At 38.9% G+C, this 23445-nt stretch overlaps 1 protein-coding gene and 1 long non-coding RNA gene across 8 annotated transcripts in view; one reads left to right on the plus strand and one right to left on the minus strand.

Annotated features, from left to right (window-relative positions):
- Nucleotides 1–21745, plus strand: part of CNST (consortin, connexin sorting protein) — a 45340-nt gene extending 23595 nt beyond the window's left edge. For 5 of the 6 annotated variants that reach the window (XM_042878720.1, XM_042878738.1, XM_042878730.1 and 2 more), the window contains 7 exons: nt 548–634; nt 1077–1191; nt 2859–2880; nt 3057–3153; nt 7325–8205; nt 15689–15824; nt 17495–21745. In XM_042878720.1, coding sequence (XP_042734654.1) covers nt 548–634; nt 1077–1191; nt 2859–2880; nt 3057–3153; nt 7325–8205; nt 15689–15824; nt 17495–17700 — 1544 coding nt within the window. In that variant the 3' untranslated portion in view covers nt 17701–21745. The remainder of the gene's footprint in view (nt 1–547; nt 635–1076; nt 1192–2858; nt 2881–3056; nt 3154–7324; nt 8206–15688; nt 15825–17494) is intronic. The other variant, XR_006180484.1, reaches the window with a different exon arrangement.
- LOC122184120 overlaps nt 11093–23445 on the minus strand; it is a 32531-nt gene continuing 20178 nt past the window's right edge. For both annotated transcript variants that reach the window (XR_006180488.1, XR_006180486.1), the window contains 3 exons: nt 14495–14621; nt 11691–11821; nt 11093–11469 (listed from right to left, as the gene is read on the minus strand). This is a non-coding gene — a long non-coding RNA (uncharacterized LOC122184120). The remainder of the gene's footprint in view (nt 11470–11690; nt 11822–14494; nt 14622–23445) is intronic.

Consider the following 23445-nt stretch of genomic DNA (forward strand, 5'->3'; position numbering starts at 1 on the left):
AGAATCTTTACGAAGAAGGTGTTGTAGCTGTCCAACAATGTTGAATACAGTGGTTGAATAGGGGAAGTGTGTTTTGTAGAGTTTGAGCTGTTGATGTTCTTTTGATGCTGATCTCCAGTTGATGAGTAAAAGGAGTTGTATTTTCAGTCAGTTTTGTTTATTGACACATAATTGTATTTCTTGAGAGATATGTACTAGCATTTGTATCACTGTTTTGCTTTTCACTTCCAAGAGCTTTGATTTAACTTACAGCTGTCAACAAAGTAATGTGTTGCTCATCTCTTTTCTAGACAATCTTCCGTTGGCTACCAGACATGTGAAGAGGTAACTGCTGAAAAGAATAGAGTTTTCATTTTTGGAACTTATCTTTGTTCTTATTTGCAGTATTCATTTTCTCCCTTGCACAGAGATCTGGATGCTAATTATTGTTCAGTCTCACTTAATGATGTTTCAGATACATTACGATTTTCCATTCAAATACGATGTCAAAAACAAAGAAATAGAAGTATGTCTGTGTGAGTGCGTTTTTCTTTAACCAGCCTTTAAGATGAGAAGGCAATGAAGTTCATTCAGCTTGAACGACTGTATCATGAACAACTGCTTGCAAATCTTTCTTCCATACAGGAGCAGTGGGGTAAGTACAGGCTAAACTAATATGATAGTAGGAAGAGTTCACTTGTTTTGCCTTTGTAAATAACAGGAGTGTTTGTTTTGCGAGCTTAAAGCCAAAAAGCAGCAGAAATAGCATTTATACCCAGATTTCTCTAGTTTGTTATGACAAGAATATTCCTTCTTTGGACCCCTTCATGCATGTTTCATGAAAAAGGTGCTAATAATTTATTTGTTACCTATAAGCCCTACAGCTTTTGGGGGTGTATTTTTACTTCACGTTTCAATCTGATGTGATGCAAATAAAGCATGGCAAAATATGATGCTTTTTACACAGTCTGAAACAAGATTGTAGAACGTAACAGTGGAGTAGTTGATAATTTTTTCCATGAATTAGTTTAATATGCATGTTTTATGATAAGCAAATATTACTTTTGTAATAGTTTGGATATTTGGATTTAATTCAGAAAGAAAATGGAAAGCAGCAGTCTCTAGTCCAGATAGAACACTGAGGAATTCAGCTAAAGAACTGAGTAGTGAAGAGTTGGAAAAGCTTACTAAAGTTTGTTCTTCACATCAACAGTAAGTATAGTGTTACTTCTTTAGTGCTTACATGTTAGTGTAGCTGTTGTCTGCTTACTATTACAGTGTGCTTTAAAATGGTTGTTCAAAATGGTCAGACCAAAATCTGCATCCTGTTGCCTTCAGTGAATTTGATAACACAAGCACATAAGAGATTATACCCAATCCCTGGGTCCAATAGACCCAGGGAAAGATCTACTTCATTGGTGAATGCCTTACCTGCTAGATCTTGAGTTTAAAGGACAGACAGAAAAAATTATACTAACTGCTACTGAAAAATGATCAGCCAAAAGGCACTCTCAATCAAATGGGGAGAGAGAACTTCTTCAAATATATTTGCATGGGCTTAGTCAGTCTGGATACAACAGAAGACAAAATACTCCTGTTGTTCTTAGAGTATGGCTTATCTTCCACATTTTTTTCCTGAGTGATGTTGCAGAAATTGGAAAACTCCCAGGCTGACCATCAGAACCCAGGCTGAGGTTATTTACTTTTGTTTGGGAAGGAGTTTGCAGAAGGCATAAGTCTGCATTTCCACAAGAGGAAGAGGCAGCTCTAACGTGGCAAGTTTACTGCCACTGCTGCTGCTTCTGCAAGGTTTCTCTGAGTGCCTGCAGGGTTCCTCAACCTGCGTTTCATTATACGTGACCTTGCAAGCTCACACAAAAATTAGGACGCAAGATTATTACGATTTATGTGCTGCAACTTGCAGCACCTCCCTGGGCAATGAATTGTTGCCTCGTTAAACATTACTCAGCTTTCTCCTTCTAATTTCTTCCAAGCAGCCTCACTTCTAAATGCAAAAATTCATTAATGTAAAGTCATTCCTTGTCCCGAGGAAGACTGCAACTTGAGAAAAAATTGAGGATTGTGTTCATTTGCCATGATTAGTTCTCCATATTTAATATTATCACTTTTCCAAGCTCTCCAGGCAAAAGTGTATTTGCTTTTCTTGTTTCATATTTGTTTTCAGTGCTTTAAAATCAATTTATTTTGAAATTAAAATGATACTTTAAGCCAGGGTCTTGGAAAATATGAGCTTTTTGTTTTTGTAATTGGAAGTAATTTACACGCCGTGCATGAATGTTCGCATAGTTTGCAAAGTCCTCACGATTAACAATGCTGACACACCTGTGAATCCCAGTGGAACCAGTAGGAGCTCCTATGTCATACAATGCCCAGGAAATATGTCCCAGTGTAAACAGTTTAGGGGAAGGGAAATAAGGGTGAGGAGGTGGGTTTTTTTCTTTCCTCAACGTCTGTTACAGCCATCAGTGTTTTTATACTAGTAGATATTGCGCCCTGACATTTTTCAAGTTGGCAACGTTCTCTTTTAGCATAAAGTTGTACAGGAATTTAGATCACGATATCACAGAACTGAAAGGGTTGGGAGGGAGCTCTGAAGATCATGGCTAAAGCAGGTTGCACAGGAAGGCATCGTGATTAGTCTTGAATATCTGCAGAGGAGACTCTCTGAGCAGCCTGTTCCAGTGCACCCTGCCAGTAAAGAAGTTCTTCCTCATATTTGTATGGAACTTCCTGTGTTGCAGTTTTTGCCTGTTACCCCTTGTCCTGTCACTGCACGCCACTGATTTCAATGACATCTGTGATGAAGAATGCTGTTGTTGAGTAGTGTAATTTATGCCTTTTTTTCTTTATTGCCACAGGCCACAGGCACCCAAAAATAAGGTAAGCAGCCATTTCTGTATCTTCTGCTTTGCTGAAGGTTGCTAATAAATGTATTTTTGACATTATTTTAGTTTTTTCAGTTTAGCATAGGAATTGTTTGAAGCACGAATGTTTCAAAAAGTCACAGTATTCCTGTGTAAGCCCCAAACTTACAGGAAATATGTCATATTTTACAGCCAGGAGTTGCAGAAAATACATCAGAAAGTGGTTGTTTGCTCAAGTTAATTGGATCAGAGAATTTAAAGGAAAGAGAAGCTGCTGCTTCCAAACCAGGTATGTGTGTATGAATGTACATGCATTTATTTGAAATAATATCTTGCAATGATGTATTCGTATAAATACTATATAAAGCCATTTCATTAGAAGCTACTTTTGGATGACCACAAATTGATCCATTTTTTGCATATTTTTACACAACAGTTGCACGATGGACATACTATGCAATTTTAGTTAGTCATTGATATTGATATTCAGAAGTGTAGTAAAGTAATTCTAGCCACTGTCAGAAAAGGTTTTTGTAGATGAATATGCATTTATAGCAGCCTCCCTAAGCTAAAATTTGTCTCAAACTAGAGATAAGATACATAAATGATGAGAAATATTCTAAATTGTGGCCATTTGATATATTTAAAGTATTAGAAAATATTTTTGTTTTGGTATGATATACTGATTATAAGCCACATCTTTCTGTAAAGAGAACAGAAAATTAAGGAGCTTTTTGGGAGTCCAGAAGAGCAAGCTATGTTTCAGCTGATTTTTTTCAGTACATGCTTTTATGTCAGCTTCATTTTCCTCCTCTTGCCTTGGGGCAGCAGCTGCTTTATTTGAGTAATGTGTTGAAATCATTGAAAATTAGTACATTGTTACAGTGGAGACAGAGAGGAAAAGAGCATTGTTTGACTACTATGCTACACTTCATCTTCTATCTCAGCTTAAGATGTTTTTTTTTATGCTGTATTCAAGTTGCCAAAAATGGCCTAAACTGAGGACATTTCCTCAAAAACAGCTGTAACTTCTCACAAGATGAGAGTTGACCTAGATACCATCCAGAGGCCCCCTTCAACATAAACTATTGTACAGGTGTATTTCATCCTGAAACCAGAAAGTTCTGGATAATTTGGAGTTAATGGCAATTCTCTAAATATGTGGATTCTTCTCATCTTCATCCTCTTCTGCCATGACCACTATATTGCCCCTTCTGTGTCTTTGTTCAAGTAACCAAACCAAAAACAAAATACAGAACAAACATTCTCTACAACTCAGAAAGCAGATCAAAAGGACTGAATGCTTTTTTAGTTTTGGATGATTGAAAGAAACAATTAGACTTCAATTTGGTCATTGTTTTTGTTCCAAGTAGGAACAACAGCTTTCTGGAGAGCAAAAATTCTGAACTTTTGAGCCTTGTGAGTTAAGTACCATTTTGTGTCATTGTTAAATCACAGCATCTAGGCATGTTAAAATTAACGTGTAATTGGTGGTATAAATGATGGTACAAATGGACTTTCTTTGTGTTTTCAAAACATCATCAAGACCTTTGGGTTCCTTTGGAATGTTTGCAAATGAATAAAATTATGTATATCAATGGAAAGCTGTTCTAGCAGTGCTAAATACTTTTTCAATACAAAGTTAGAAATATTTCAAGTGTAACTCAAGATTAAATAGGACTTACAAGAGGCACCTCGCACAAGGGTAGTAAGTTCTTGATAACTCCTTACCCTGGCTGATCTACTGATTTGTTAAGGCAGTGCATCTTTTAATGAAAACAGTGGTAATGCTGCCCCTCGCAGTGTCCATATGTCAGCAGCATGGGGCTTTTGTCACAGTTAGGATTTGTGTAAGGAGGATACCAGTATGAACTTAGTGCAGAAAATGAACAGAGATGATCCATAACTCTGGATTTCTATATTTCACTGAGTGCTGCATAAAAAAATAGCCAAACTGTGGCTGAATTGTACAGAGCTCCAGTGATAAGGACTAGAAGCAACATTTGCATTTCATAATTCATCATTTTGTCTGAACTCCAGCAGAATGCTATGCTACTACAACTCTAACAGTTGATAATATTTAAACTAGCCTCTTCAGCATTGGCCCAGCTTTGGCCAAGCATGGGCCTTTAAATTGCAAACTTAAAATGCTTACCCTCTGCTTTTGTGGGCTTTTTTTCTACCTCAGAATGAATCTTGTTTTGTTTTGTTTTTCTTTTCCGACTTTCTACATAGAAATGTATCTGCCAAAATGAAGGGTGAGCTACTGTACTGCTAGTAAAAATATGACTTACAGCAAGAGAGGAAAAGGGTACACTCAAGTGGCTTGAAGGCAGTCCTTCATGTGAATTCATATTCTATTACTCTCTTCTCTCTGGAAGATTTTATCTTTGATTCTATTAGCAGAGACACTGGCCCTTCTTAATTGCTGTAAGTGCTTTTGCTGCTAGAAAATTTTCTGTAGAACCCTTGTTATATCTCTTACAGATAAAAATTGCTGCCACCTTGATTGGTACATTTCATTTAACTTAGTTTCATTTAACTAAGGTACTAACTTAGGTAGATTTCATTTAACTTAAGCATCTTTTCTAATTTAAGTCTTTGAGTATTTGTCTTAACTTGCCTTGAGCATACAGCAGGTATGAGTTGTCTTAGGAAGTGTTTTGAAATGAGTATAAAGAACAGTAAAAGGTGCTGAAAATTTGACATGCAATGTAGCAGTGATCATTACATCTCGATTCTTGTACCTCTGTAGGCAGATAGCAGTGCTGGGATCATTTATTACTTTCTTAGGAATACAAGCCTGTAGAGCTCAAGGGCCATCTTTCACTGTAATGAGTTCTATTTAATTTCTGATTCCATTTAATCTTTGATGTTACAATTGGCACTGCCAACAAAGATGCCTATTGTAACGTAGATGTATTCACTAGGAAAACTTGACAGATGATAACAAAATCTTGTCCTAATAATCCAGGTTGTGTTTGACCTCATGACCCACAGGTGAGAGTCTCAGGATCCCATTACAAATCCCTTGGGCTACCTACTCATCTGTGCCTATTTTTCAAAAAGTCCCTGTCTCATGGCCATTTCTTCATTCATAAGCCAGGTTCTCAATACCCTTCCAAGTGTTAAATCTCCTTCTGATTTTTGTCTGCATTTTGAGATGGCTGGAAATTCTTTTTTTTAAATTCCCCATCCTGTCTTTTTTATGCTGCCTTGCACTTCCATTGTCTTTGAAAATGAGGATAGTATGGAATTTAATAAGAGCGTTCAATAAAATGAATTAATGTGAACATTTCTTAAAAGACAAAAGAATGTGACCTTGTTTCATGTAAAAAGTGGAGGAAAGCGCTCAGATTTAAAGTGATGTTTTAACAGGTGGGGGAGGATGAGGTTATGGTAGAGATCTTCAGTCATTGTCAGAACACATTCTGTTAATGAGGGCAGTGTTTGATCTCTTTGTTAATCTATCCATGAGACCTTTCTGCTTTTGGATGTGACCCAAAAAAATGCAAACAAGCATTTTCTAGAAGTAGGAATTTTTTGTTTGGAGCTACTACTATTACTGCAACAGTAGTTTTTAGTAAAGTATGGAAAAAAAGGTCATTTCTGTTAGAGTTAGCTCTGACCACTCTCTTCTCTTCATAATCCTTAAGGGCAAGACTTGACTTTGAGATTCTTATAATGGCCAATGTCTAGTAATTTCATGCACAACTCAGACCAGCCATCTATTCCTTCATTAGCAGATCATATCAGTGGTAGGTGAATCACAAGCCATGTAGAATTCCTTTCAGTTCTCTCTGAAATTTCACGAGAGAAATCAGTTTCTATTTGTATTGTAAAGATGAACACATAAATAAGCTGAATCCCATTTTTAATATGTAAACTAACATCCAAAAAGCGACTTGTTACACAGTGTTACATAAAATATTATAACTGGATTTTTAATTTACAATTAATCAAAATCATTACCCACTTAAAATGATGTACTTTAAAATATATTAAATTAGCATGATTTCAGCTTTCTTAAAGAACTAATGAGATCTTCCTGAGTGGTAGATACATTGGCATCAAAATACAGCTTTCAGTAGTTATTAAGTGCACTTATTTGTGCTTCAGGCCTCCATAATGTGTGCCCACTAAAATATGCTTTAGAAGGAGCCTAGCTGTTCAGAAAGACACTCGAGTACATATTTTTCTGAAAGCATGGGAGTGACTCTCTCTCTTTTCAGGTGGACACTGAAGTGTGTGCTCAGCCTGTAAGAATGCACATAAACACTTTGTCAAATCGGGAGTCAGCTTTTCAGACTACAACATTCTTATTTGCCTGGAGCACAGAGTCCTGTCCTTTATTGGGAGCGCATCTCAAGGATTAGATGACAGCATTATCAAATCACTGTATACTCTTTCTGCTGATGCTTTGAATCATCTAAAAACAACTGTTTTCCTGTTGCACTTAGGTACTGAAACTTGTCCTGGCAACCGACCAAAGAAAGAAGATCAACAGCCGAGCACCCGTCCTAGCGGTGAAAAGCAAACTGAGGAGCAGGAGGAGGCAGTGAGCCTTCTGGTGGCTGCAGGAAAGGACCACATGGCGGAGCAGCACCGCAGTGCAGAATCAGCACTGGAGCCACACACCCAGTCCACAGGGACAGTGGGCAGGCCTTCTCCGGGCTGTTTATCATCAGGGGATGCTGGCAAAGATAACAGTTTGCTGCTGAGAGAAAAGCAGATCTCTAAGGATGCGGAAAAAATAGAAGAGACAGCTGGCAAACCCGGAGTGAAATTCTCTCCCAGGCCAATGGTAGACGCCTTGGTTTTAACAGATGCTGATTATATGCCTGCTGATTTGGTTTCTACTGATAAAAATGTACAAGCTGATGAAAGTCTTCTCAGATCAAAACTTGTTGCTAGCTCTTCAGAAATCACTAGTGGCCAGTTTGGAAACAGCGATTTAAACCAGCTACAGAAACGGCCTGATAATGACGATGATGAACAATTTTCCCAGGACAGAACTGCTTCAAACGTGTGCTCTGAAAGCAGTAAAGTATCTGAGCAGGAAAGTACTGCCCATTCACGAGTATGCAAGGAAATGCAGAGAGCAGCAGGACAGGAGGAAAAGGTAAAAAGTGAAGAACGAGAAGATGTCTATCTCAGATTTTTAAATGGCAACATAATAGACACTGAAGAATCATTTGCAAACTTAGCAAATCAAGAAGAATTTGACACTGTCCCAGATATTTCACCTGAACGAGCATCTTACAACTCACTGGAAGCTTTATCACTAGATGACAGCTTTTCTTCTCTTGACGAACTTGCAAGAAGGATAGAGATTGCTGAGGTAAATATTGTGAATCCTATAAAACCCTCCATGTCATCTCAATTAAAATATTTTAGGTATTGCCTATTTCAAAATGTGTTCAGTATCTCTAACTTCTTTAATCTGAAGTCTGTATGTATTTACTTGTTCTGAGTTAATTCAGAGGAAAAGTTCCCTTTTATCTGTTTGCATCCTTCTGGCAAGTGCTGCTCTGCGCATCTAAAACCATTGATTTTTACTTATTAGCCTGAACTCTATTTTTATTTGTAACATAAGCTGTTAGGAGAGAGGTTGACAGTTCCTGTTAAATTATGATTTTATTTAAGAGGTCTACATAATACCTATGTTTATAGCATGGATTTATTCTATTCAAAGAATAAAATTTACTTTTCCACTCCGACTAAAGGTGAGAAGAACCACATATGTAATAAACTCCATAAATACATGTATGGGCTTCTAAGCTTGCAGGCTCAGGCAGTTTTGTTATTCAACCAAACTTATGGAAGAACTTCTAAATCTGAACCCACCAAAGGCCGCAACAAGGATAAGTGCTTCGCAAGCTGAAGTGCTCTTCTGAAAATAAATACACTGAATTTTATTGCTGTATGACTTGGTCAGAGAGTGTGTGATGCCTTCCTCGCTTTATCTTCTGGTTTTGTTGCATTTGCAAATATTGGGCTGTAAAAGCTTTCCCTTTAAATGTACAACTGGGATTATTTTGAGATTATGTGATTTCAGTTGCTGGAGGGGAAGGACAGAAGAAGATGCCTTGTTGGTTCCTCTCTATTTTTAATGAATTTAACAGTGCAACATCCCTTGACAATAAAAAGTAACAGCACTTTTCTACAGATCAAAAGTTAGTACATGTAGATCAAGACCCATAATCACCCACAGACTGCAGCCAAGCAGGGAACTAAATGCTGGAGATGCACACTGATGTTATTACATCTTTGGCAAAATCTCCAGATCTGGAAAGAAAGCATTTTAGGTTGTTCTTTTTTTTTCCCCACCTAAGCAGCTTCTTTTCTCCCTTGCAATATCAGGCATTCTGATCACCCTTAAGACACCTCGTCTTTCTGTGGGATGTCAGGAAACATGTCAGATACCAGGACTGAAGGTCCTATATACAAAGCTGGTTTTAGTTCAGCTTTTTTGGATTCAAAGGTAGCTACTCATGAACACTTCACAGCACATACATGTAGGATCCCAATTATACGTTGATATGGGTAATCAAACTTTGCACTGGATCCACTGCCTTATGTTCACCGATTTCCAAGGAGAGAATTGTTTCATTTTGGAAAATCATAAATTAACCCTATAGCTGCTATTTTTAAGTTGCTATGCTTGAGCTACTTGCATTTAAAGGATTGCATAAGAAGGAACATATTGATACTGTTAGAATAGGGATGCTTGTATTGATTGGGCCAGTGGCCAATGACGACAGTGCTTCACAGGGAATCCAGTGTCATTTCTAGTTTGCAGTCCTACTGCCAGTACTGCCAGTACTCTGATGGCAAAACTGAGTCTCTAGAGAGGTAAAAAGTACCTTGAGTCTTTCCATAGCATTTTTTTATTGTTGCTATGTAGCTCATGATGTTGGCTGTCACTGGTGGGAGTGTTTTCCAGTCTTTCTTAGGAAGAGACCTGAACTGTCTAGGGCTGGGGGATTGAACTGGGGAGAAGCAAAGATGCGTTCATTTTGACACCAATTGAAACTTGTAACATGCAATGCCTGGGCTTGTTTTACAGTGCCTGAAATTACTAGGTGCAGCACGGTGTGTAGCCTGTATTGTTTCATTATACATTTATATTTTGTTTTCCCAATTAATCTTATTGCCAGTCGTTACCCTAGGGGCTGCATTTCAGACTTGGTGTTCACCTGCAACTTCCTCAGAAGGCACCAGGAACTGACAGAGCATGCCACCTCTCAGAAATGACCACCATTTACTTATGCTGACTTTGTTTTAGTGCTAAAATAAGATGCTAATCATGTTTTGACAAGCAGACTGATCTTTGCATCCAACAATAACATTTTTTCCTTTCTTGTTCTTCTGGTCTGCCTTTGAAGGTGAATTGTTCTGGCTGTGGCCATCAAATAAGTTTACGATGTTTTCATACAATAATTATGAAAGATGTACCACAAATGCATTGTGTAGACACAAGCAAGCACAACAACAACATATCTTTACATGAAATGTGTCAGTATGACAATTAAAAAAAAAAAAAAAAAAGAAAAAATCAATGTGATTATAATCAAACTTTTCCTGGAGCAAATAGTCACAAAATTGTCACAAATAAGTTAGAATGGAGGGCAAAGATAAAGACCGTTTTGAAATAAACTAGGTACAAAAATCAGATGGTAGGACCAATATTATTCAATGGAGGTGTAATATTCATTTACTGTAAATGGGGAAGGATAAGTACTTGTGTAGGAAGGGATTTTTTTTACCCCATATTGAGCACAGTTGTCTCACAGAGTTCTGTAATTCAGATTCTTTATATCCCTTGCTTTTAGGCTACTATTTGCAATAATTAATTAAAGACTGAAAATCTGCTTTTTTTTTTTTTTTAGCTTTAAATAGCTTGAAAACTGAATTAGTGTTTTACATACTTTACAGTCAGTTGTACTGGGTATTTCTTTACTAATACTATCCATGCAAACCTGTGTGCAAATGATGGAAATTCACTGAAGCCATATAGAAAGTGCCTTCATACACCTAGTAAAGAGCTTCAGAGCATATCAACAGTTGGCAGTGACAGATTTCAGAAGTATGTGATGAAATGGCACACTAGCAATCACACAAATTGTAACCTCAGTAATGTGTGTTTTGCCATATGAAATAAAGCTTTTTATCTGCAAGATCATTAGCGAAATGAATAAAAATTTGTTTTTTTTCTTAATGGCCAATTATCATTTGAAATTTGTTTCAGAAAGTGAAAGTATTGAAAGTCCTTACCACAGTGTAAAGTAGTAGCTTTGGATTGCACTTTCTGTATACAAAGATTTCAAAATCTATTGAATACGTACTGACTGGCAGCTGATTTGGGTGCAGAAATGAAGCCTTCTCCTACCTGCATGAAGTGTGGAGACAGTGCTTTGTCGAGATCCCTTGTCTGGCTGTATGGCTCAGGTCCTGCAGTTTTAAGTTTGCTTGGTGTCATTTGCAAGCAGATTTTGGACGGCTGTTGTGAAAGCTCCACTCAAATAGTTTTAACGAGGCAGGGCTAAGTAACTACTCTCAGTTACATAGAAAGCCCAGTAGCATCTGTTGTTAATTACTGAACCTGGAATTAAGGAAAAAATCCATGTTTCAGTACTGTCTGATACCTGTAGCTCTTTTATGCTGCACAGAGCAGCCCACAGCATGGCCTGGTGCAGGCCTGCATTTTTCCTTTTGTGGTTCAAGCCGAGCACAGGCTTGACTTGTGGTTAGCTGTATTAACCACACTTCCCTCATTAAATTCAAATTTAAATAATGATTTCTGGCTTTTTAAATTCCTCCTACCTCAAACACCGGCGTGGAATCCTTCTAGTCTTGCATGGCTGCTATATCTCTGTTCTGCTGCTTTTGATGGCTGTTTAATTAGTGGGAGATGGTTCTAATGTAATCCATTTGTATGCTGCTTTGAAGTCTTTCTAAATGAAAGGTGCAAGAAAAAATATTTTACTTACAGTTGTTTTAATTGAACGAGATTTTATTTGTAGTGAGATGGGCGTTATTCTTATGTGACAGTCCTAAGTGCAGGAATGATATTTTTATGACTGAAAATAAGAAAAATAAAACGTGGTATTTTTGTTAGACAGTTTTCAGCTGCAGTTGAGAATGTGGTAGAAAGAAAGCTGTAGATACGGCTTTGTGCAGAACTCCATATGCTTGTATTTGTATTTGCATTTTAAGAATAAGCTGTCCCTGAATAGGAGGCATAGCTTTGTAGTTACTTTGCAGAACAAAAGGCAAAATCTAGATGCCATGTCAGATGAAAGGCAGATGAAATAATGTAGGTATGAACTGCATATGGTGTAAAGACATTCTGATCAAAGACAGCCTTAAAATGTGATCTATGGCTCTTGCTGGGTCAGGAGCATAACATTGCCATAATGATTGTGTTGCAAAATCAAAAGCCCTTGCTCACTCTTTTTAAGAGAAAGAATATGTTTAGAGTAGAGACATTGTGCTGTATCAATGAAGTCTTTTACACTTAGAAGTAAATCCTGAACCGTTCACGGGTGCTAGCAGCAAAAGTAAGGGAACTTCACTGTAGCAAGCCTTTTACATAACTGTAATCGCTGGGACACATTTCCAGGTAATCCCATCAGACCTAGCCCTCTGCTTTCCAGCATGGAGGGGACAGAGCCCGTGACACAGTCATAGAAGAACTAGCAGGAGCCAACAGACAAAATGAAGTGTGCGGAACAGACTGCTGCCCTCTTAGGACAGGAGGGAAAATACCCCACTGCACCCAGGTGGGATTCCCAAGTGCTATCAGAACCAAATGTGAGCAGGCAAATCTGGCAGCAGCTAGCTTGCTGCGTGGGTGGCTTGGGAGGAGCCATTGATCCTCTTTATAAAAGCAATGCCATACATAGAAGCTTAAAATAATCCACTCTTTTAAAGGACATAATGTCATCTCGCCCTCCTAAATAAATGAGTCAAATTAATACACTCCTCCACAATCCCCCCCTCCTTGTCACAACATGGAAGCATAAGTATTTATTTTCTGGCTGACCTGATAAATTTTCATGGCAGCTCTGCAAAGCTAATTCAACATCACCAGTAGAAGCTTCAACCCAGCACACTTCCTGTGATGAGAAGCATGCAGGCTGTTGCTGCTGCTTCATTGGTACCACATAGCAGTCTTCCACATACTGATTTAAACAATTTCTTTTCACACTTTCACTACTTTATAAGTACTTCCTTGCATTGTTTCATTAAACCACTCAAGCTTTTACATAGACGATCAAAAGGGAAAGTGATTATTGAAAGGGAAGTGCGTCAGAGATCAGTTTTATCTTCTCAGTTGCATTTTGGGAAGAATTTGTATGCATATACACACTGTGACCAGCTCTGCGAGTTGTTGAGATCAACATCTTAGGGGTGTAAAATACCACTGGAGCAGACACATCAAATTTAATTGCCACATTTACCAGTTAAGTGCCAAATGGCACAGTTGGGGCAATGCCCATTGGATTGTGCTCTCCATTTGTGCTCAGCACAGTCTCTCTTGATCATAGCATGCACTGATGCATTACATAAGCAAGTTTAGGACATAAGTTATTAAGTCACTCGTTTTTCTTGTTCTCCACAACTCTTATAATTGCATGGTCTTACAAATTGGTTAGATTATGGGATGGTTAGGCAGTCAGTTGTCTGCAACTATAGTATTGTCTAAAAAGTTGTCTCTTCAGGATGAGTTTTTGGCTCACATCTGCTACATGGGTGAGTTGCAAACTCAGTTGCAGATGTGGTATGTTTTTTTAGTTGTAGCACAAATGTATACAGATTATTTTTGAATGTAGCAAAGGTTATCACTGATATACAAAATAGGTTTTAAAAGGGACCACTCAAATTTATGGAGAGATGGATAAGACTTCTTTTCAGAAAGGAAAGATTTCAAGCTAAGAAGAGCATGGCAACTGCAGGACTAAGGAACAGGATTTGCTTCTGTATGTGTTTCTTAGGTAGTACTTATGTCTTAGATAATTCTTAGGTAATATTTGTGTCTGTTTCATCAGCCTCTGTTTCATCAATAGATTTTCTTCCTTAAGGTATTGTATTGGTAATAACTTTAAACAATGTGCATTCTCATTAAAGGGGCATGGTAATGAAAGAAAAACAGTAGGTGCTTTAGAACAGAATTGTGAAGCACACAAGCAGTGAGTCTTACACTCAGTTTAACCTTACGCTAACATTAGCATGTAGATTGTTACACCTGTGAAATATCAGCAAGTTCTTGAAGCCTTTCAGTTTGCTAAAGCATGGCCTGTCAGTATGTTAGCAGGTTTGGCTCCTGCAAACCCAGTTGCAGGGTTTCATCAAGTGACTCCCTACTGGCATCTGCTTCACAGCCAACATATACTGCTGCCATGGCAATTTTAGCTTTGGTTTTTGTACCCAAGTAATGTATCCTGCAAATACAGTTGCATCCACTTTTAGTGCCTATAAATTCAGATGTTCCTGTATACTGCTCACCTAAGTTCTGCTTGTTGAAGACCTTTTCTTTTGTATCACTGCATCCATGTTTGGCAGAAATGGAAGAAAAATGGGATAGTTGAATGTAATAAGTATAGTTCTGTACCTATAGCACGTACCTTGGCATTAATGTTGTCCCTTGCTTTACTGTTTCAACTCAAAGTGTTCCTTTTTCTGTTTCTGTTTTCTTTGACTTCAGAAAATCGGCTGGTACTTTTGTTTGTAAGGATCTAGTTGGTATATTTGCTGTAACAAGGAAAAACATTTTCTGATATGTAATTAGGAAAAAAAAATTCTGGTATGTAATTAGGAAAAATTATTTTCTGGACACAAACAGTTTTACAAAGAAAGGTGGTTTGGTTTGTAAATGAAAGTTTTGTTGGGGAAAATGGTAACTTATGCTTCGTTTAGAGGGTCAAACACACAGGGTCATCAGTACTAATTCATTTGGCAGAGGATCTTCACAGTGCCAGTTCATGACAGCATTCTCAATTCTCCATTATGCATTTTTATTCTAATATTTCTAATATTTTTCTTCCTCTAATCATAAGGAAATTATGAACTTCTCCTTGATCTAATGTCTTAACGTGGCTTTGTGGGAAGAAAAGTATATACTATTGCAGCTAAATCAAATGAAGTAGGAAAGGACAGTTAATGACTTATTGAATGTATCACTGCAGGGAAGCATTTTCGAAGTGGTGCTTTATCCAGAGAGTTTATAACAATATGGAGCTGACGTTTATCCGAAAGCACAAAGATTTCTTTTTCCCCTGGTGTTTTTATTTGTTTGTCCTCTGCTATGGCCTGTTTTCTCCCTTGGGGAACCAATCACAATGCTGAAAAATTAATCTCACAGTAAGTATTTGATAGGCTCTGCAGGATTATGTCTTTGGAAAGGCAGCTGTGGTGTCTTTGACCTGTTACTGTCCTCTATTGAGAGTGGTTTTGGCTGGAGCCCACTGCCCCAACCCCCATCATTTAATGACATGAAGGAGCTAATGTATAGTTTAGATCATACTAAGAATTCATTGCATGTTTAACTTTGATAGTGACCAAAAGCAAACATTGTCATCTTAGTCACCTTCTATACAGCAGAATGGTACTGCAGCTTTCCTTCATGCTGTGAAATTCTGTGTTCAAGAAGAGAGTTTCACAAGTACTGCGAGGTTTAAGAAAAGCAGAGTAGAAACCATTTGTTTTCTATTTCTCTCATTTGCTCCTCAAAGTCTTTGTTAAGAAGATCTTATGCTTTAATTTCTCACATCTGTTGTGCTAATCACTGTCAAATGTTTTTTTGTAATCTTTCCCAACAGATTGCCCCAGCAGAAGGATTGGTGTCTATACTAAAGAAGAGAGATGACAGGGATGGAAAAACAATTGCCCAAGTCCAGCAAAGGCAAACAAAGAGAAGAGTCCGGTTCCAAGAAATGGAAGACACTTTTGATCAAGGTATTCCAATACTGCTAACTCACAGCATGTGCTCTCAGCGTGCAAGTGGTGTTGAACTTTGGTTCTCAAGAGCTCAGCGAATGTTCACTGTACACTGCACCTTGCTTTTTTCAAAGTTGAAATGAGAAAAGGTTGTCTAGTTTCAGTGGTCTCTAGAAGCTGAGGCACTCTAATGCTCTTGAGTCATTTCAGGCTCAGAGATTTGGTATTTTTCTTTCATTTCTTCTTTTTTTTTTTGGTTTTTTTTTTGTTTTTTTTTTTGAGAGAGAGAGAGAGAGACAGCTCTAGATTGCAAAAGCCTTCCATACTTTACTGTCTTGCCCTAAGATCATTTTAACTAAAGCCCAAGGCTGTGTTGCAGTGCTGGAGTAGTTTCATAATACTTCAGTACAGTCTGCTAGAGAAACTGAGCAGAATTTGAACACTTCATGACATGTCTCACACACCAAAAGGAAAATCCATTTGCTGCCTAGTCACATTTTTTTTCTTGAAAATATTTAGAAAAAAATTATATTGTACATACAATTTCAGTAGTTACCTTTTTTAATATTATTTTTGTTTCTGCATGGATTTAGTGATTTAGAAGGGAAGCTGGTTTTCACTATTATCATTTTAAATCAAATTATAAAAAAAAAAAAGCTTCTATTTTTCCCCCCATTTCCGCTCCTGACGGATGAAAGAAGCTCAGAAATTTTCTTAGAGCCTGACAGAAAAGGCAGGTGTTGATCACGGAAACAGCCTGTGAAGAAAAAGTAGTGAGGGTGCAGCAACACAGCTGCAGCATCCTCATGGCAATAAAGAGTCTTGCAAAGAGTTACCACAGATAACAGTGATGTAAACTAACCCTTCACAGTGGGCTTCTGTGAAGGTTTTGTCTCCACTCTTACAGTCAAAACATGCGAGTAAATACAATCAGTTCATCTGGCCAGTCAGTGGCAGTACGAGTGAAGGAAGAACGTTCACATCTGTTTTATTTTCAAAGCTTTCATTTCCTTTCAGGTATTTCCAGGAAGGAAGGCTTTGGTTGTGCAACATTCTCTCGTCCAAATCTGTTAAACCTCAGTATGGATTGATTCCACAAGTGATACAAGCAAGGATAGGGACGCGGGTTTGCAGAAAAGGCACTACATAATTATTTAGGTTTCTGAAACAAATCTCAGGTTTTCTCATAGTCACATTTTGAAGAGTTAATCACACAACACCCTCCGTCTCCTTGGGAGAAAGAATGGGGGGGAAGGAAGAAGAAAAAAAAAACCAATAGGATTTATTAAAAGGAATGTGAAATAATACAGAATAATTAAGAGTAATTAATGAAAATGAACCAAAAATAAAGCTGGAGGAGTGATGTCAGTCTGAGTCTTTATCGGCAGGCTCTTCACGGCTTGCCTCCCAGAAAAGATCAGAGCTCTTCCCCCGTCACCCAGAGTCAAAAATCACATGGATTTGGGAAATGCAGAGCATCTCAGCGTATCTTCCTCTTGGAGAGTCAGAATTCATGTGAGGCTGCTAGAGAAACCAGGAAACACAGCTCCGCAGTGCAGTGTGCCTCTGTACCCAAATAGTCTGTCGCATGATGTCATGATACAGAATACTGGTAAAACTAAGGCACATTCACATTCACGTTGCTTTGTCTGGTCTCTTATTCACCTTTTATTTTCTTCTGCTCACAGATGAAGTAGCTGGTGGCTCCTGTATTTTGCTGATCCTGCTGTGCATAGCAACCGTTTTCCTTAGCATTGGAGGAACTGCATTGTACTGCACCTTTGGTGACATGGAATCCCCTGTGTGTAAAGACTTTGCAGCCAACATGGATTTCTATTATACCCAGATACTGCAGCGTGTGGAAGAACTTAAGCACTGGATTGCCTTCTCGTAGCTGAACTAGACTGAGACAGCACATTGAGCTCACCACTGGTTGCTGGAGAGGCTATTAAAAAACCTGTGATTTCAGTTCTTTGTAACACTTGCCACCTGCAGGTGATGTGCATCTGATGATGTACTTACACTGTTATTTAGAAATTGAGAAAAATTCCCTTTTAGCAATCAGGTGGCGAACTGTTCACATCTTAAGCCGTAGCAGTGTGGTATGGGAGAATAACAAGTCATTCTCTACATCCTTTCAAGATTAGACGAGCAGCTTTTCAACAGCTTGAGCAACTGAAGAAGAAAGAAGAAAATTAACTGTCTTCTATACGCTCTCCCATTACCACATATTGTGTAAGCAATCTCTGACAGCTTAGTTAAAGAACAGCTCTGTTTTAAAGCTGTTTGTGCAAAGGTGTTGCTTCCAACTATCACGCAATAAGTCTGTGTTTTATGAAAACATTATTTTTCTTCTAAGTCTTACTATTTTTCTCCATTTTAATTCTCCCAGTGAGCCATGTAATAATTTGCGTGGAGTGAGAAGAATGCAGCAGCATTCACGGAGCCCCCATTCAGTGATAACAGGCTGACCTGCACCTTACAGCATATGGGGAACATCATGTGTGGGATAAATCTGCTGGCAGATTTCACATTGTTTCCTGGAACTTTACTCCCAGTGTTGTGCGGGCTGTTTTAGAAAGAGGAGGATAAAAAAGAAATCATTGGTCTCACTATATGCAGAGAAAGGAGCAAGATGTTCAGTAACTTATTCACATTAATACAAGAGTGGCTTTGGCCAATTCTAAAGCACCTGGTTGTAGGTGTCAGGCTGGCTGGGATTTCTGCCCAGCTGTGTCACTGACTTACAGTAATCACTTTGTGCCTCGGTTTCTCCTCCGTAAGTGGGGAATAATGATCCTTGCCTTTGTCTGTGAATACATACTGCAATTAGGGCTCATGTCTGATTCCCTACACCCCGGAGGAGCGCACAGGATCGCTGGACTGTGTGATTGCGGCCTCTCACCCAGTGAGTTCCTAACGTACAGTGGAACTGATCCAACAGAAGGTGCTCAGAGGCTCGCTGCAGACCCACAGCCTCTCGGTAGTCCAGGGCACTTGTTCCAGCAGATAAAGCACATTTGCATCTATTTGCCCTCCAGTTCTGAGACTTGTAAAATCTGCTCTCTTTTTCTACCAGCTCTACAAACAAATCTAAATCAGTAAAAAGAGTCATTTTAGATGGCTGTTTGTATCACTTGGTGCTCAGCCCTTCCTGGGTGGTGTATGAGAGAGACACCTACGTGACGGTGAAGGTCAGAACTGGCAACGTAGGCCCTCGGTCCGCGCTGTGGTCCGAACACAGCAGCTGTCCTGGCACAGAGCCGGTTGGCCTGGCCCTGCTGCAGGCCTTGTGTGAGACGAGTCCGTCATGCCTCAGGAAACAGCAGTTTGCAGGGGGTCCACTTCACTCCGCTCCATGGTTTCCAGCTTACTAACGTACAGCGCAGCACCTTCAGGTCCAGCTTATTTTGTAAAGTACCACAAAGTGAAATCCTCGAGGCCTCGCTCAGAGTTATAACATTAAACAATCGTGCTTTCTGGCATTTGCCAGCCAATTGTCCCTCTACTAGCAAGCTTGATTGTTCCTAATGCTCTGTTATGCTTAACAGGATTTTAAAGCAAAAGTTAAAACCATACTTTTTCTGAAACAAACTGCACACATGATTTCTTTTTCAGTTCTCACTGCCGAGGCTTAGTTGATACCTTAGGAAGCCTCGTGTGGCAGCTCTTTATTAAACAGTAAATTTAAAATGCCTCAATTCATGACAACGTTTGTTTTCAGAACGTAGCTTAGAACTGTAGTTTGGTGTATTTTCTGCTGGTTGCCTCAGAGCATTGTAAGGCTGGACTGATCTAGGGGAGAAAGGGAGAGATGCTTTTGTATTTTAAAGAGTTACTGGCTGGTTCAGTTTATTATTTTAAATCCTGGTTTATGTATTTATTTAGTTTTTATTTTAAAGAAAATCTCAATTTTTTTCTTTTTTGGTAATTTGCTCACAGAGTAATTAAAAGCATGCATTCACTTAAAATATATATTTATAGTGATTATGTAGTTAGAATATATTTTGCATTTCTGTAACTTCGCGTTGAGTGTTTCAGGATATTAAGTTTATTTCTAAAAGACAACGGTTGATTTCAGCTTAAAAATCTGCTTAAGTTTTTGTGCACTTCCTCACCAAAAAGTCAAGAGGTATATATAGAACTATTTATTCAAAGGTATATCAGATATGAAGATCAAAGATCTTCTACTTCTAGGTTCGTTTAATTAGAACTATTTAAAAATAATTATTTTATTTAAAACGGTAAAGCTATTTAAAGTCAAAGCAATTTTTGATAAGCAGTTCAGAGTAAATCTGTGGTCTGAATCCTGGCATGGCAACTTTGTGTTGTGTTCCCAGTGCAGAGTCTCACTAATATCAGCAGAACTGCCAGTGAGAAGATCACGGAAAGGAAGGGCACCGCTTCACCTGCACACACCGGAGGAAGAATGAGCAGCCAGGTGTTCCATGTGGCCCAGCTGCCTTGTATTTGCACTGCAATGTGAGCACCTCTGCAGCCTCCAGGCCTGTGCCCAGGTGCCACTGCTGCAGGATCTGCCAGGATCTGGGGGAGCAGATGGGGCACACACGCATGGGCTACCAGGCTCCTCTTCTGAGCTGTTGCAACCAAGTGCTCGAGTCTGGATCTGATTTCTGTTGGCATTCCTTTGTGAGAAGATGGTGGCACTAATTCTTGCTTTGCCTGACAATTGTCAGTATGGTTTGCATAGTCTGCACTACATTATCAGACTTGTGGTGATCAACCATAAAAAATGTGCTTCGTTTGAAATGCAGAGAGCGTGCAGGTTGGCCAGGTGTTGGCTGTCCTGTGTATTGTGTTCCCTTTTCATTGCTGGTGGCATTACTTCCATCTGGGTGGCCCCAGGGATCAGAACCTTGGTCAGGGAAATCTAAGCCAAAGGGACTTGAACAGTTATCCTCATCCGAGGAGTTTGTGGTCAACTAATGCTGAGCAACAGCTAAGACGGTTACAGTAGGAAGAAAAGAGTAGAAGCTTTTTCCTTCCCTTTTGTGCACTGTAAAGCCCTTTGCATTTAAGTTTTCACTGGATAGATAGTTGTTCTGCTTGGCAGAAGGAGAAACAGACCACTGTAAAAGCATTTGTAGTCAGTCGGAAAATTCAGGGAACGGTTCAATACAATATTAGTTAAAACTCATTTCTAGAAAGATGACTGGATGTCAGGTTGATTATTTGCCTTCAAAGGTGAAAGCTGTGGCCACTTACCACCCGCCACACTCCATCAGAAATCCTACCTTCCAGTTTATCCTCTCAGTGTAATGATTTTAGAGAGATTCTTGCAATAGATCAAAACCAACAAGGCTCTCAATGTGCGTTCAGTGCACAGAGCCAAAAAGAGCTTTCTGATGGCATAATTAGCACCCTCACCCCAAGCAATGTGAAGTACACAGGATGAACGCTGTGCTGTAGCATAGCTGTGCTGTACCACAGTCTGGTTCTAAGCAGAGTAGATGAGGAAGCATTTTCCACAGCCCAGACATGCCAGCAGAGATTTGCAATCTAGACACGGCTCCTGTTTTAGAATGTTTTTCTACTATTTTGCTTTCATACTTGGAAAACACGTAGTGCTGGTGGCACCCTGTGGGAAGTAGTCTGACCAGAGGGGAAACTCTTGTTTAAGGATTTCTGTGGGTAAAGGGCAAGCTTGAAATATCAAATGAGTGGAGTAGGTCAGAAGTCCAAAATCCTGTGTGATTGCACTTGATAACCAAAGGGGATGCTACCCTCCCAGGAAAATATGTTTGCCTATTTTGTACCATAATGTAAAGCCAAGACCATCTGAAAGGACTAATAACTATTTGTAACAAATCTAGCTTCTTTAGCAAAAGGAGTAAATAACTGTGTTTGAAACCATCACCCAAGCTTGTAATTTAAATACTGTAGCAAAAAATAAAATAAAAAGTGTCCCAAAGAAAATATATGAACCTTTCTGGGTACTGTGATTTCTAAATATATGAAAAGACTGAGAAGATCCGTGAAATTAAGTAAATGAGCAGCATCTCCAAAGAGAATTTCATGATACAACCAAAACCAGGAGAATAGATGAAGATAAAATGCATGACGTTTGGTTTGGATTTTAGCATGATGTAAGTTTCTTGGTTGGCTCACTTTTCTTTTACTGGCTAACTGAAAACTCAGCCTCCCCGCAGAGCACTGTTTGTCCAGGGCAGTGTGTTCAAATGCTGAAATGTTGCCTTGCTGCACTGCTCTAAAAGATGTTGGATGGTAAGTTTGAGAAATGCTGGTCACAACCCAGTTTGCTCTTTGAGTTCAAGTAAACTAAACTGACTCCAACCCAACCCAAGCCAGCCACCTCCTGTTTGCAGCGTGCAGCACTGCCTTTAGCAGCATCCCCATTCCTCAGCACCACCAAATGAGGCCACCCGGAATCTTAGACTGGCTGAAAATGTCGTGAAATCCTAAGAGGAAATGAGTTGTTTTTATTCATGTTGGTTTTGTTTTGTGTTTTGAAATTGTTCTTCAGTGCCAGAAAGAGGGACAATTATAATGTGAAAAGAGAAGAGAGATTTTTGTAGAAAATAATTGGAACTTGTGAGGTAACATCTCATGTAGCTACCCAAGGAAGCTTAAAGTATAAACTTCATTTAGCTTAAAGAAATGTTTTAATGTTTGTTTTTTTTAATTTTAAAAAAAAAAAAAAAAAAAAAAAAAAAAAAAAAGGCTGAGATGTTACAGAACTGATGTTAGTGAATTTCAGCCAGAGTTCTGATTCTGCCCTTGGGTTCATCCTGAACGTGTTTTTAATGGAAAAGAGGCTGTAATCAAAACATAAATATAAAACAAAAAGAATAGGAGACTGTACTGAAGCACCCAAAGTTTCAAAGGCATGTCTACCATGTCACCCATGGAAGCAACACAGTGTTTCCTACAGGGCACCACTGAGCTGCTTAGTACATATTCTGCACTGGGAATCAAGCCACAGGAGTCCTCTGGGGATGTGGGAGCAGCAAGGAGACTGTCACACTGCTTTTCTAGGGTAGCTCAATTCAGTGCACTGTAGAAAGGATGCACTGAAAAGAGGAGAGCAAAAGGTTTGAATCACTAAGGATCCAAGCAGCAAACTTCAGCTAGATAGAATGTCAGCATCTACCATCATAGAAGTGAGCAGAATGTTTACAGTAGGTAGCAAGTAAGAGATGATTTGAAAGGAGAGGATTGTTTTTTTAAAAAAACATAGACTGAGAATTCCTAATGATTAATCAAAGTTCTGAGGTTTTAAATAGAAGGTAATGATTAAGGGGAAACAACTTCTCAAAGGTAATGGCAATACTCTATAGGCAAATGGCTGCAAAAGGAGTGTAATAAAGACATTTAATATAAAAAGATTTTTAAAAGAAATTGGTAAAGGGTGAGAAATATTTCTGATAATTATGCATATCATTAATGGGGGGCTATGAGAAAGAGAGGGACACACTGTTAGCAGGACCTGTTGTGATAGGACAAAGGGAAATGATTTCAGACTAAAGGAGGGGAGGTTTAGATTGATCATAAGGAAGAAGATTTTTACAATAAGGGCGGCGAGGCACGGGCACAGGTTGCCCAGAGAGGTAGTGGATGCCTTATCCTAGGAGACATTCGAGTTGAGGCTGGATGGGCC

Source organism: Lagopus leucura, unplaced genomic scaffold, assembly GCF_019238085.1.
Source record: "Lagopus leucura isolate 7727_CA_CO unplaced genomic scaffold, USGS_WTPT01 Super-Scaffold_73, whole genome shotgun sequence".
Lineage (NCBI taxonomy): Eukaryota > Metazoa > Chordata > Aves > Galliformes > Phasianidae > Lagopus > Lagopus leucura.